The 13446-nt window shown below is 51.9% G+C and overlaps 1 protein-coding gene across 3 annotated transcripts in view; it reads left to right on the plus strand.

Moving 5' to 3' along the window:
* Positions 1 to 13446, plus strand: part of GALNT14 (polypeptide N-acetylgalactosaminyltransferase 14) — a 220104-nt gene that overhangs the window by 174690 nt on the left and 31968 nt on the right. For 2 of the 3 annotated variants that reach the window (XM_059079635.2, XM_067007868.1), the window contains exons 4-8: positions 1701 to 1768; positions 3858 to 3923; positions 4052 to 4173; positions 11289 to 11376; positions 12149 to 12233. In XM_059079635.2, the coding sequence (XP_058935618.1) occupies positions 1701 to 1768; positions 3858 to 3923; positions 4052 to 4173; positions 11289 to 11376; positions 12149 to 12233 (429 nt within the window). Of the gene's footprint in view, positions 1 to 1700; positions 1769 to 3857; positions 3924 to 4051; positions 4183 to 11288; positions 11377 to 12148; positions 12234 to 13446 lie in introns of all 3 variants that reach the window. The other variant, XM_067007867.1, reaches the window with a different exon arrangement.

Genomic DNA, 13446 nt, shown 5'->3' on the forward strand with positions numbered 1-13446 from the left:
GTTTGGTGTGTTTCCTTTCGGATGATTGTGGCGAGGGTTCCCTCCCACCACCTCCTGCCCTCCCTGTCCCCACCTCCCAACAGGGGGCTCAGGGCTTGGGGTCGGGGTTCCTCTCTCCCCTTCACACTAGTTGCCATGGTGAGAACTAAGGTTTCATAAATAAAGGTAGCTCCAGGCGAAGTTCTCCTCCTGGAAAGTCTCTGCATCCTGCTTGGAAAGGACAGCTCCCCAGAAACAGGGCTCAGGTGCACACACGCCTCCGCCAGCACCCATCTGAACCCCATCCTCAATACACGCAGGGCGCTGGGTGCTCCACGGTGGGTGGTGTGGCCCAGGAATGTTTCTGAGGAACCATGCAGTTTGGCGTGTTGAGGAGAAGCAGGATCCAGCCATCTCAGGCCTGAAACCCAGAACAAACACAGAAACCTAACCTTGCCCTGTGGGTACAGATCCACGGCACAGGAGAGGAAGTCAATTCAAAAATCACCACTGATGCACAAAACAGTAATAATTGCTACACTTTTTACCGCTGTTATCAGCAGACACTGTGCTAAATGTTTTAGAAACATTCTCCTTTCATTGTCCCAACAGCCCTGTGAATGATAGGTACTATTATTATCCCTGTTATACAGATCAGAATACTTTACTGCACAGAGCAGTAAAGTAACCTGCCCAAGATTACACAGCCTGTAGTAAGTAGCTCCTAGACCACAAGCTTCTCACAGAGCTCACATCTCCTTTATCCTCATCATATCCCCAGCGCCCAGCACATAGTAGGTGTGCACTAGATGGAGTGAATGGTCATGGGCAGCTGGACTCTGGCAGTATAGACAGTAGCTTGACAAGGCCCCTGCCGCCGGGCAGGTGGCCATTTTGATGGGCCGACAGAACCAGCCCTTGGAGTCAGGCTGGCGTGAGAGCCGCAGGATGCTTCAGATACAAACAGCTGAGGGACCCCAGGGAGGAAGCAGTTCATTCTCGCTAAGTGGCTTGGAAAGGCGCTAGAGAGGAAGTGACATTTGAATGGATCCTTGTGGCACAGGAGGGGCATTTCATGCTGTGGCAGTGGTAGGAGAATGGCCCTCAGTTGTGACAAACAGGATGTCTGCAGATAAAGGCACTGGGCACGAGGAGGCTGGAAAGAGGGCTGGCTCCAGGTCGGGAAAAGCCTTGAAGAGTGTGCTGAGGGTTTGGGGTATAGATTGTGGGGAGCCTTTTGTCAACCTATGTACTTGCATTAGTGAGGAAAGTCACACGACCGGAGATCACATCGATGCTTCAGAAAGCTCACTCTGGAGGTCACGGGAGGATGGCCTGACAGGTCAGGCTACTGAAAAAAAAAACAACAAAAAAAAACAGGCAAAAGGTTGGATCAGGTTGGAGGTATAAGAGGTGAAGGTGAATTGAGTGATATTTTTCAAGGAAAACCAGCACATCTTGGTCACTGATGTGATGCAGGATTTCAGGGAGAGGGAGGGTCGTTGAGGGTGGCACTGGATCTCTGGGTGCTAGGTGGGTGGTGGTGACATTCACTAAGACACAGCAGAGTTGTATCCCAGTGGCTCACAGGTGACTGGACAAAGCTTTTCGGTTGTTCTGAGTTTTATCCTTCAAATGCAATGGTGTCTATTTAAAGCTCAGGTTGATACATGTATTTGCCGCTGGAAGTCATAATGATCTTTCCTCTTTCAATCTCACAGCATATTAAACCGCACCCCTATGAATCTCCTCCAGGAAATCATATTAGTCGATGACTTCAGCAATGACCGTAAGTACCATCGCTCTCCTGTGCTGTGGACACAAATGTCTGTTCCCAGCCCCTGTGTAACCAGCAGAGGTGAGCCCACCACTTCCCTGGGGGCGGAAGAAGCCTGGCTTTGTAGTAGGTTGGAAGACATTGAGTGTCCAGGCGGGGCTCAAGAAGTACATAAACCTTACATCTGAGAAACAATGTCTTGGGTTCTCTGCCATGAGTCTTTGAGGATCTAACCAGATCAATTCAGTAGATTCTTGATGGGGTTGGTGTGTGTCTGCATGTGTGTCACTGCCCCCAACCTACATTCCTGGACTTGAAGAGACCCCATACCTTCAAAGAGACCCCAAGGCCTGAAGCAGGGCCCATGACTAGAGATTTCTCACTTGTATACTCTGATAATCCCCCAGCCTGATCTGAGGCCACCTACCCTCTTCCTTTCATTCCCACGGCAGGACTCATGCGGAGGGGGGTTTCGGTTTGGGGGACATCCCATCACTTGGCCGTGACACAGTGAGAAGCTGCCTTCCAACCTTCCAACCACTGGTCATTACCATCCCCTAGTCATCCTGTCCAAGAACCTGGGTCCCACCCAAATTCACAGTCCAAGTCCACTTTCCCCGAGAAAAGCACGTGGGAGGTTTCAGACACCCGTGTGTTCAGTTTGACGATCAGGTACGATCATCGCAGAAGCACTGTTACACTTCAGGTATGGATAGTGCTGGCTCCTCTTCCGAGAACTGTCATACCAGCCCCAGTGCTGATGCAGGCAGTCGGCCACATGCAGGCAGAACCGCCTCTTCCCAAACCAGGGGAAGCAGGTGATGGCCACTGGGGACAGCTCCGAGTCCCAGAAGAGTGGAGTCTCTCCCCACCAGCCCTGATGCTGGAAGCTGGGCGTCGGAGCCACTACCACACTGGGGTCTGCTGTAGGAAGGCTGGAAACCCACACCTCACACACAGCCTCAGAACCTTGGAAGTCAGGCGCAAGTGGGTTGTGCACCAGATCCAGGGTAATCAGATCAGACTTGAGTCCTGAGACTCAGTGATCTGATCTCCCGTCCCTAGTGAGAAAGGGGTTGGAGCTGGGGAGACACTCATCCTGCTGGGAGGTAGCTGGCACTGAGGCTGGAGACGGGAATGCTGCTGGATTCACTTAGAAACAGAATAGCTTAATGGTTAGAGCATGGCCTCTGGAGCCAACTGCTTGGCTTCAAATCCAAGACCTGTCACTGACTCACTTACTAGCTCTGTGCCTTGGGCAAATTATTGATCTCTATGTGCATCGGTTTCCTTGCCTATAAAATGGGGATAACAATGATATATATGGTTTATATAGGATGAACGTGTTAACATATTTGAAGTGCTTAGAACAGCACCTGGCTCTGAGGAAGCTCCTTAAGTCTTTGTGGTCACTCTGTAGAGTCCAGATCCAAGCGGAGAGGCTGAAGTTGGCCAACCAGTGAAGCAAAATCAAAACTTATGATGTGGAGTTCAGAGCCCAGGAGTGCTGGGGCAGGCGGGCACGCCAGGGCGACCCAGGGTGAATGCCTAGGATGGGTCTCTTGCCTATCCCAGCACATTTCCCTGCATGGTGGAGAACTGGACCACCTCTGGGTGACGGGACACACTGGACGGATCCCCTAACAAATAGGGTCTCCTGTATTGAGTCCATGAACTGAAAGGAAACTCCAAAATTTGTCTCATCCATTCTCTGGCCTCCCAGCAGCTTTTTATCAGGCCCCACGTAAGTGAATAGGACTCTGATCATGCTTTAAATGATCTATAAAAAAGCAGAAATGTCCCCAGGTGACCATGCCCAGATTTCCCATCTGGCAGTGTTCCAGCAAGTACGCAGGTGTCACTGTGTGACTGACCTGCTCCAAAGTGGCCCCCTTGCGGCCACTTTGCACAGACCGGGCCATGTTGTATTTTGCTAGCTGTGGTCAGTCAGCCCCTTCCAAAGCCCACAAACACCCCGGCATCAAGACAGGGCACCGCGGTTGGGGCCGGGGACGACGGCAGGCAGGGCTGCCTCACCTACTCCCCCCCCGCTAGCCTCCACCTCTAGGCGCTCAATCCACGTGACCTCTTGTCTTTGCAGCCGAGGACTGCAGACAGCTCATCAAGCTACCCAAGGTGAAATGCTTACGCAATAACGAGCGGCAAGGTGGGTCTGTGCTGCTGGGCGGGGCTGGGGTGGGGGGTGGGGGTGGGATGCGTTTGGGCGTGTGTTCTGTGTGGTCCCAGACAATGGAGCGACGCTGGCGTCCACTTGGCCGATTGTCCCTCCTGCAGGTCTGGTGCGGTCCCGGATCCGGGGTGCTGATGTTGCCCAGGGCACCACCCTGACTTTTCTCGACAGCCACTGTGAGGTGAACAGGGACTGGCTCCAGCCCCTGCTGCACAGGGTCAAAGAGGTGAGCGAGGTGGGTTCCGTGCCCCCCACTTCTGTAAGCTCAGGACTTCACGTATGTCCTCAATCCCTTGGGGGATGGGTGGGACAGATTGCTGTCCCCACTTTATAGATGAAGAGAATGGGGGAGAGTGGCCTTCCCCGGGGTCGCCCAGCAGGCAGCCGTGGAACAAAGCCCAGGACCTCTTCTTTGCATCACACTGTCACCCACAGCGGGCCTGCAGGTGGGGCTGCCGATGGCCGGTACATGACACACGCAGCTTCCTGGCCAAGAGAACTGCCCAGAACGATTTCTCCCAGACGTTAGAAAGTTCCAGAAAGGGAGTGCTGATGAGTGTCATTTGTGAAAAGGAAGCAGTGGAATTAACCAGGCCTCATAACGCAAATCCTGAGGCTTCTGACTTACCTCCAGCCACGTGTCACCCTCATCCAAATGCCAAGGTGGGAGCGGGAGGTGGATGCTAAGAGACCTGAATTCCTTGCCTCTGTCTGCCCTTAAATTACTCTAGAATTCTGTCTGCTTTCTCCCTGTGGGTCTCAGTTATTCCTCTTGAAATTTTAAGAAATATTTTTTTAAATGTTCCCATCATTATTTTATATTCCCCAAAATCCATCCACCCCTCCCCCGCCTTGATCTGCAGAAAGCACTGCATGCTTAGATGCCAGTGTCTGTGACTAGCATTTATGCTGTTCATTTCCTCCCTGAGTTACTGTCTCCTGCAGCTTCTCTGTGAAGTGGGAAGCCGGGTGTTTGTAACATACCCATTTCACAGGTGAGGATACAGCCTCCGAGAGAATCATATCATTTGGGCGGATATTTCCTAGCTGGTACCGCCAACGCCAGGGACCTCAGTGTTGCCTCAACAGCATCTCCCCCTGTGCTGTGGTTATTTCCTTCTCACTCTTCCAGGTGGCTCCGTGACTCCTATTGCAAAATGACGGTTTTCAGAGGATAAAAGAATTGAGATGTGTGAACTGCTCAGAGTACTAAGAAATCCTTACCAACTTTGTTCATCCGTTGAGAGAACCTCAGTGGGTGTACAAAGTTCCCACACCTGGCCTAGATGTTAAAACCCATCCCGTGACCACTTTCTCTGAGATCGGGAGGGCTCGTATATGTGTGTGACATAACCAGGTGAAGAGGTCTGGATGGAGACATAGTTGGTTATGAGAAGACCTTTCTGTTGAGGAGCTTGGCCCGGCGCTGGAGGCCCTTCCAAATCCTCCCCTCCCTTTGTGCTCCATCTACAAATGCAGCAAGCCTCCCCAGTCTAACACTCTTACAAAGCTAGACTGCTCCTCCTCCCTGACCGTGCCCGACATGCCCACTGCTTCACCTCCCTCTAAGCCCTTCCTGTCCCTGGATGCCCTTCCCCTCCTCACCACAACCCCCTTGCTCTCCAGGGCCTCACCCATGTCTCCCCTCCTCCAGGAAGTCTTGCCTGACTGCGTGGCCAGCTGGGATCACTCCCAGCACGAATTGCCCACTTAGCCCTGCAATTTCCTTTTCTGGGTTTAGTTCTCTGTCTCCCTTAACAGATGACAAACCCAGGGTGGTACCCATCATCTCATTGGGGTCACAGAGTAAGGTGCTCAGTGTTTGGAAATGATAATAATACGAAACTAGATGCAACGGGAGGTGATAAGGTTGGAATAGGAGGAAAACGGGCTCGCTTCGTGCCTCTAAGTTAACTATCAGACATTTGTGAAACACTATTTTGGGCAGAGTTTCGAGGGAGAGTTGGGATGGACCATGGAAAAGGAATCCACACCCTGCTTTCTTCCCCAACCCGGAAACTCTTTTTTTTTTTTTTTTTTTAGCATCTTTATTGGAGTATAATTGCTTTACAATGGTGTGTTAGTTTCTGCTTTATAACAAAGTAAATCAGTTATACATATACATATATCCCCACATCTCTCCCCTCTTGTGTCTCCCTCCCTCCTACCCTCCCTATCCCACCCCTCTAGGTGGTCACAAAGCAGCGAGCTGATCTCCCTGTGCTATGCGGCTGCTTCCCACTAGCTAGCTATTTTACATTTGGTAGTGTATATATGTCCATGCCACTCTCTCACTTTGTCCCAGCTTACCCTTCCCCCTCCCCGTGTCCTCAAGTCCATTCTTAGTAAACCCGGAAATTCTTCAAACCATGTTGTTTAGGGTTTTCATGGAGGTTTCTTTACATAGCCATGGTTGATGAAATCATTGGCCATTGGTGGTTGAGCTTAATCTCCAGCGTCTCTCCTCTCTTTGGAGGTGGGGGGCAAATGGGGAAGGGAATGTGAGGGAGTTGGGCATGCGGCTGCAATTTCCAGCCCTTAAATCACATGGTTGGTTCCTCTGAGAACCAGCCCCCCCTCCTCCAAGAGCCACCTCATTCGTATAAACTCAGATATAGTGAAAAAGTCTTATTATGAGAACAAAAGATACTCCTGTCACCCCCAATCAGTCAGGAAATTCCAAGAGTTTTAGAAGGAACAAAGGCTAAATTCAGATTTCTTTTCATATCACAATGTCACAGTATATACCACATTTTGTTTATCCCCTCACCCACTGATGGACATTCGGGTTGTTTCTGCCTTTTTACCATCGTGAATAATGCTGCTGCAAACATTTGTGTACAGGTTTTCCTCTGAGTACCTGCTTTCAATTCTTTGGGGTACATACCAAGGAGTGGAATTGCTGGGTTGTGTGGTAATTCGGTGTTTGACCTATAAGGACCTCCAGGCTGATGTCTCCTTGCAGGATGCTTTCCTCGGGCAGCCTTAATGAATCTGGAGGCCCTTTCCTTCCCCGTGGTGCTGAGTCCATCTCTGAAGCCCTCTTTGAAAAAATGCTCTCTTGTGTATCCCTGCACAGCATTCCTCCTATAGGAGTCATGCGGCCCCAAGAGTGGGCTCAGCCCCGCCCCAGGCCAAGCTCCCGGCCCACCACCACTTTCTGACCTAAAGCTTCCATGGCAGAGGATTGCTCAGACAGACCCCAGACTGTGGTTGCACCCTCACCTGCAGAGGTTTTCACCAGACCCCGACTCTTGTTGACAAGATGGTTCTGCTAAGACATCCCCTTCAGGATGGGGAGTGTGGGCATGTGTCAGCCTCTGTTTCCACGTGTCTTCGTATGTGTCTCATCTCAGAGTAAAACGTGATTTGATCTTGTGAGTGGAAGTGGAAATTTTAAGCTGTAATTGGAGTTTGGGATTTTCAAAAATAGAAAGAGATAAGAAAGAGGTTGGGCTCGAGCTGTCAGAAGCTGTCCTCAGCTGGTGTTTTCCACATGGAAAATCTCCTTGATTTCCCTTCCTTCCCTTCAATTACATGATGATACTTGAAACAAGCACCAAGTTGTTAGGTTTTTTTAAACAGAGGCTTCTTCCCTGCCACCCTTATCTACATATTCCTTTAGTAGGAAAAAAAGATTTTAAGAAATTTCAATCCCTGTAGCATTTGGCAAATTGATATAAATAATGGCTTACATATGCTTCAAAGCCCTTTCACATGCTTCCTTTCTTGTTCCTTCCAAAAGCCCTGTTAGGAAGGCAGGATAGTTTTGCAAATTATAATTTGCCTTTGCTTCATAGATGAAGAAACAGAGCTCCTCAGAGTGTGCTGATTTGCTTAAGGTCAAACGTATTCTAGATGTCAGAACCACAATGGGAAGCCAGGTCCCTGGCCCCCCTCCTGCTCCCCCATCCCTCCCTCCAGGCTAACAGATACCCCACACTGTACTCCTCTGCTCTCCTGTCCACCACCTTCCCTAGACAGCAAGGTCTTATTCATCTTTGTACCATCCACAGTCGCTAAACCATAGTAGGTGCTCAGTGATGCTGGTGGATGCAATGAGTGAATGGTCATCTCTAGAAGTTTTTTGATTGCCCGTTTACAATGTGGTTTTAATTATATGAGATGAGGGAGAAAGAAGAGAGGTATGACTGGAGCTGTGATTGATGGCCATTGGCTCTCAGTGGGGCTTGGGCTTGGATTTGTGTCGGGGAGGGGGGAGGGCGTGTTGTTCTGGATCTGCCGGGGATTTCACCAGCTGTCGTTTGAGCTTACCTGTGGACCTAGCCTTAAAGGTAAAGCCACTGGAGCACACAGGTGGGGACCTGCAGTGGGTCTGGGCATCTTTATGGAGAGACCATCCATCCCTGAGCCTGTGTGAGGAGAGGCCATCTTGCTCAGCTGTAATTGATCCACCTGCTTTGCCTCTAGCCATTGACAGTGTCCTCAGAGAGAGTTCATAGCTGCCCTCTTTTAGCCAATGCCAGCTGAACACCTGCTGCCCAGCCGGCTCTGTCCCAGGGCTGAGGGATACAGAAGTGGAGCAGATATGACCCCCAGGGTCACTCAGGGAGGTTTGTGTCCTGTCTTCGAGGGGTCATGTCTAACGTCTCCTGCAGCCCCCTCTTAACATTGGCTCCACACAGAACTTAGCCCCAAACATCCCTCTCTGCCTGTCTGGCCTCCATGACTCTGAGCCAAGCAGCTGTCACAACCGAGTTGTAGAAGGACAGAAACCCTCAGAACTTACAGAAGAGTACCCCAGAGTCTGTCATAGCCCTGGAGGCAGAGCCCATGGATGGCTTCTGGGGAAGCCTGTGGCCAAGGTAAGCAACCAGCATTTTATTTTGCCTTGTAGTTTCCAAATATTGAGGAAAGATTTAAAAACAACAGTATTGCAGTTTGGGGTCCCCAAGACCACCCTCAGGTTCAATAATTCACTAGAAGGGCTGGAAACTTAGCAAAGATGCTACACGCATGGTTACTGTTTATTACCGCAAAGGGATCTGGAGTAAAATCAGCAGCGGGAAGAGGTGCATGGCGGGAGTTCCAGGCACGATCGTGCAGTTGTCCCCTCCCAGTGCTGGTGTGTGGGCAGCACTTGCTTCCCCCAGCCAGGATGGGTGGCAACATGCATGGAGTATTGCCAAACAGGGGAGCCCACCCAAGCCTTGGTGTCCAGGGTTTTTATTGGAGGTCAGTCACATAGACGTGTCTAATCACCGCCATGGTTTCCATGCCCCTCCAGAGGTCAGGTTGAGTTGGCATCCCCGTGACCCAAGGCCGCCACCACAAATCTCATCGTTAGCATAGACTATCTGATGTAACCCCGGAGTCCCAGGTAAACAGACACTTTTATAGGCAGAACATGCCAAGGGCTTAGAAGTTAACCTCTCAGGAGTTGGGCAAGGGCTAAACGTATCTTTAGGTTAATCCTTTGTGGCACAAGGGTTTTTACCTAAAGACTCAGTGAAACAGTAGAGGCCCAAACTCAGCAGACAAAGGCAAAAACAAGACTTTGTCAGACCCACAGAAAAGATCAGTCTCTGAACTTCTGAGAACATTTCAGAATTCAAGTCAGGAGAATGTCTTTGGGGTGTGTCTCTGTGGAGATATTGGTGTGGGTGGTGGATGGCTGTGTGTGCATGCAGTGTGTATATACACACGGACAGATGGTGACAGTGGCCCCAGAGCACTGTGGCAGCTGGGCAGGTGCTGTACAGGAAGCATCTGTGCACATCCCAGAGAGGGAGCAATGCATTGAAAATGAGCATTTCCTTCCATGGGAGCCAGTTGGCTTCAGAGGCACCTTGTCACTGTTGAGATGAGTTGTGTGTGGAGACCAAGGGCCAAATTAAGTCTGTGAATGTCAAGGCAGGTGCTCGGTGAATCTGAGCTTAAAATCAGAAGACGGCCTTACTTATGGGAGAGATTGAATCAGGAAATTAAATGACTGCAAGAGAAACAGAAGTTCCTGCCCATGCTGGCCGGGGGTGGTAGGTGAGAAGGATTGGAAAAGTGGTCCTGCCTTGTAGGCCCAGGCCTGTTGTCTCCTCCCAGCTGCTGGATTCCCATTCAGCCACTGAGTCTTCTGGTCACAGCTCATTATCCTGCCCATGGGAGCCCAGTTTCCCCTCCTGTATACTACCAGTACAGGAGTGTTCATCCAGAATTAAGGAACATTTTTAAAACATATGCAGTGCCTTGATGGTCCCCAAGAACTGGTGAATTTGTCTTGCAGATTTTGAAAGTATCCCCTGGATGACTTTGATGCTTATCAGCGGGGTAGCCTGGGGGAAGTAGCAAGCAATGAGGCCGCAAAGCTAGAAACAGGCCTGTTTCTGATGATCTTGGATGCCAGGCTAAAGAGTTTGAACCTTATCTTCAAGGCAATTCAAGTTTTTAGCTATTGAGCTACAGAGTGAGATTTGAAAGACAACTGTCAGCCACCTGTAGAATGAAAGGGAACAGGGTGAGGTGAGGGTGGCGAGGAGCTGGGAGTCCACTGCCATGTTCGCCAGGCTCGAGGGGATAAGGGAGAGTCAGCATCCATTCAGAAAAGCAGTTTTAGAGTTACAGTCGGCGGGATCGATCCAGTTGATGGGCAGAGATGTAGCTTCTGAAGTTAGTGCTGGGGAGGAAGGGGGGATATGTTGACAGAAATAGGGAACCAAGGGAAGGAGGGTGTGTGGGGAGAGGATGGTGAAGGCACCACTGAAAGGCTGTGTTCATCCACATGGAGGGGCTGGTGGTGTACTGGATCCACCCGAGTCTGGAAGTGAGGAGCAAAGTCAGGGCTGGAGGTACAGACTTGATTATCACAGGTGACAACTGAAGTTCGGAATCTCTGGAGATGCTACGTATCAACTTGCCCGTGAACCATAGGCATAGAAGGTAAGTGTTGGGAAATTCCCACTGTGGAGGTGTGGCTTTGCTTCTTGGAGCTGCAGGCTTGAGGCCACCTTGCTGGCTGACTGTGTCCTCTGCCTCCTGAGAGGCCCGTGGCACTGAAGGACTTCAGGGGTCCCCTTCTTCCTGATGTCCCTTTTCTCAGTGTGCAGCACGCTCCAGCCAGCCTCCCCACGTCTCCACCATGACTACGTGGCCATGAGAAGGCGCCCAGGAGTAGAGGAAAGGTTCTTAGCATTGTAGGCATCGTAACTGGAGAGGTCGCAGTGTCTGTTGGCCCATTTTATAGATGAGAACATTGAGGTCCAGAGAGGAAAGTTCTCAGTCAAGGCCCTGAACCCAGTCTCCGGCCCTCCCAGGGCGAGGCCCTACCGAGCCCCGGCCTGGCTCCCTTATGCCGCCACGTGAGCGTGCAGGCCTTCTGTTTTACAGGACTACACGCGGGTGGTTTGCCCCGTGATCGATATCATCCACCTGGACACCTTCAACTACATCGAGTCGGCCACGGAACTTAGAGGGGGTGAGTGGGGCTAACATCCTTGCCCAGTAAGGACTTTCTTTTTCTCCTAGTCGTTGCTGCCAAGGGGGAAAGTGGGAAAAATCTCCTAGTGGTTTGTCTGGAACCTCCAGCCCTGCATCCTGTAATGTCAATAGCTCCAGGGTGGCCCTCGCCAAGGGGACTGTGAATGGAAGGGCCGGGGAGGCGGCAGGTCACTCGTAGCCCCCCGAGCTCTAGCTCCAACACGGGGTCACTCCAGGGCCTGAGGATTCGAGGGAAGCAAGGGCCCCCCTCCAGTGTGGGGCCTGAATTGTTCCAGCATCTCAGCATTGGGTGCCTCCCTCTCTTCGAGGCGCACCACAGTTCTGCTCAGGGCTGAGTGCTGGCTCCTCAAGAGGGGTTTGGGGTGATTCAGCCCCTCACAGACCTCCTGCTTATACCCCCCGGCTCCCGAGACTCTTGGCCAAGGGCCACACTCCATAACTGTCCACTGTGTCCCCCTTGGGTCCCACTCTTGGGCTCTGTCAACGCCCACTCTTTATCCTGTGCCTTTGGTTCCCTAAGTCCACCCAGCAGAGAAGGCTCAGAGAGGCAGTAGGGGGTAGAGAAAGAAGGAAGCCGTGGAAGGGAGATCAGGCAGCTCTGTTGCCGACCAGCTTGGGTGAGACCTGTTATCCCGGGGACCACCTGGGAAACCGGGTACGTTCTTGAGCTTCTAGTAGAGGGACAGAATGAGCAAGGTCTGCAGGTACATCAGAGAGACCAAGTCAGCCACGTGGATGCTGTGTTGCAGGGTTTGACTGGAGCCTCCACTTCCGATGGGAGCAGCTCACACCAGAGCAGAAGTCTGGGCGCCTGGACCCCACTGAGCCCATTAGGTGAGTCAGGGCGAGGGTGAGGGGTGGGCAGATTCATAACCCTGTGGCCCTTCCCGCTGTCACGTGGTATAGGGAAGCAGTCCATGCGAGATGCTCAAACGATTGGGAAGAAACCAAGAGGACCCTTTGCCAGGCCAGCACCGCCTTTGCCCTTATTTGAGGAGGTTTCCATCCTCGTGGAGACTTCTGCTGAAGGGATGGGGGCCGGTGGAGACCTGTGCTGAGGACTTGCCCAGCGCTCTCCACCCACGCACATGCCGTGGCAATATTTACGCTTCCAGCTAAACGTTGGAGGGTCCCAGATGGTCCCGTTTGAGCCTCTGACAAGGGAAAAGATGGCTCCTTGGCCCTCAGGTCCTGGATGTCAGGATTCAGCCTGGCAGGTCGAGTCTGCCATTGCTGTAAGTGGAGGCTGCTGTCAAGGCATGGTCACTGCTATGTACTAACACACACGACTGCTGTGTCCCACGTGAGAACACGACAGGGGCGTCAGCTCTGGGCTGCTTTTGCGGTGCTGCGGATAGCTTTGTCCTCATCTACATTCTCATTTCCAGACCCCATTGTGACCCACAGCACAGTGGCCAGGTGGCCGGCTGGGGTTCAGGACCATCTGAGGGCTCGGCGTAGAGTAGAGCACAGGGGTCCAGCAGTGTCCAGGGCTCCAATCGAGTCCAGGGATCCACCCCGCAGTGTCTGCATCGTGTGTGTGGCTTCAGCGTTCCCAAGACTGGAGGGTGTACATGTCCCAGACCTGTTGGGAACCTCCAAGCTAAAACTTTCCTGCCTCCAGTGGAACGTCTGGAGGCCAGCAAGTGCTTGAGGATGTGGAGAGAAGACCACGGGACGGGGATTGCCCCTGCCAGGGTTGGAGGGGTGCTCTGGGCTCTTCAGGGGCACCTCTGCAACTCGGGGCCTGCCATAGAGTAAATGTTTGATCATTTTCATTGAACTAACTTAAGTCAAACTGAGACTCAAAGAGCTATGAAGAGCTGAGTGGTGACACGCAGACAAACGGTGGGAATTGGGAGAACTTTGCAGTGGGGCCTCTGTCGCATCTACCTGCCAGCCCCTCCTCCCTCCTCCAGCTTTCATGATCTGGAGTGATGCCGAGAGGGAGGTTGGAGCCACGTGGCATGCCAGATAGTGCCATTTGGTCCTAAAGGGAGAGCAGAACCTTCCCACCATCCTCAGGGCCATGCGGCACACACCAGTG

This window comes from Kogia breviceps, chromosome 11 (assembly GCF_026419965.1).
Source record: "Kogia breviceps isolate mKogBre1 chromosome 11, mKogBre1 haplotype 1, whole genome shotgun sequence".
NCBI classification, from domain to species: Eukaryota; Metazoa; Chordata; class Mammalia; order Artiodactyla; family Physeteridae; genus Kogia; species Kogia breviceps.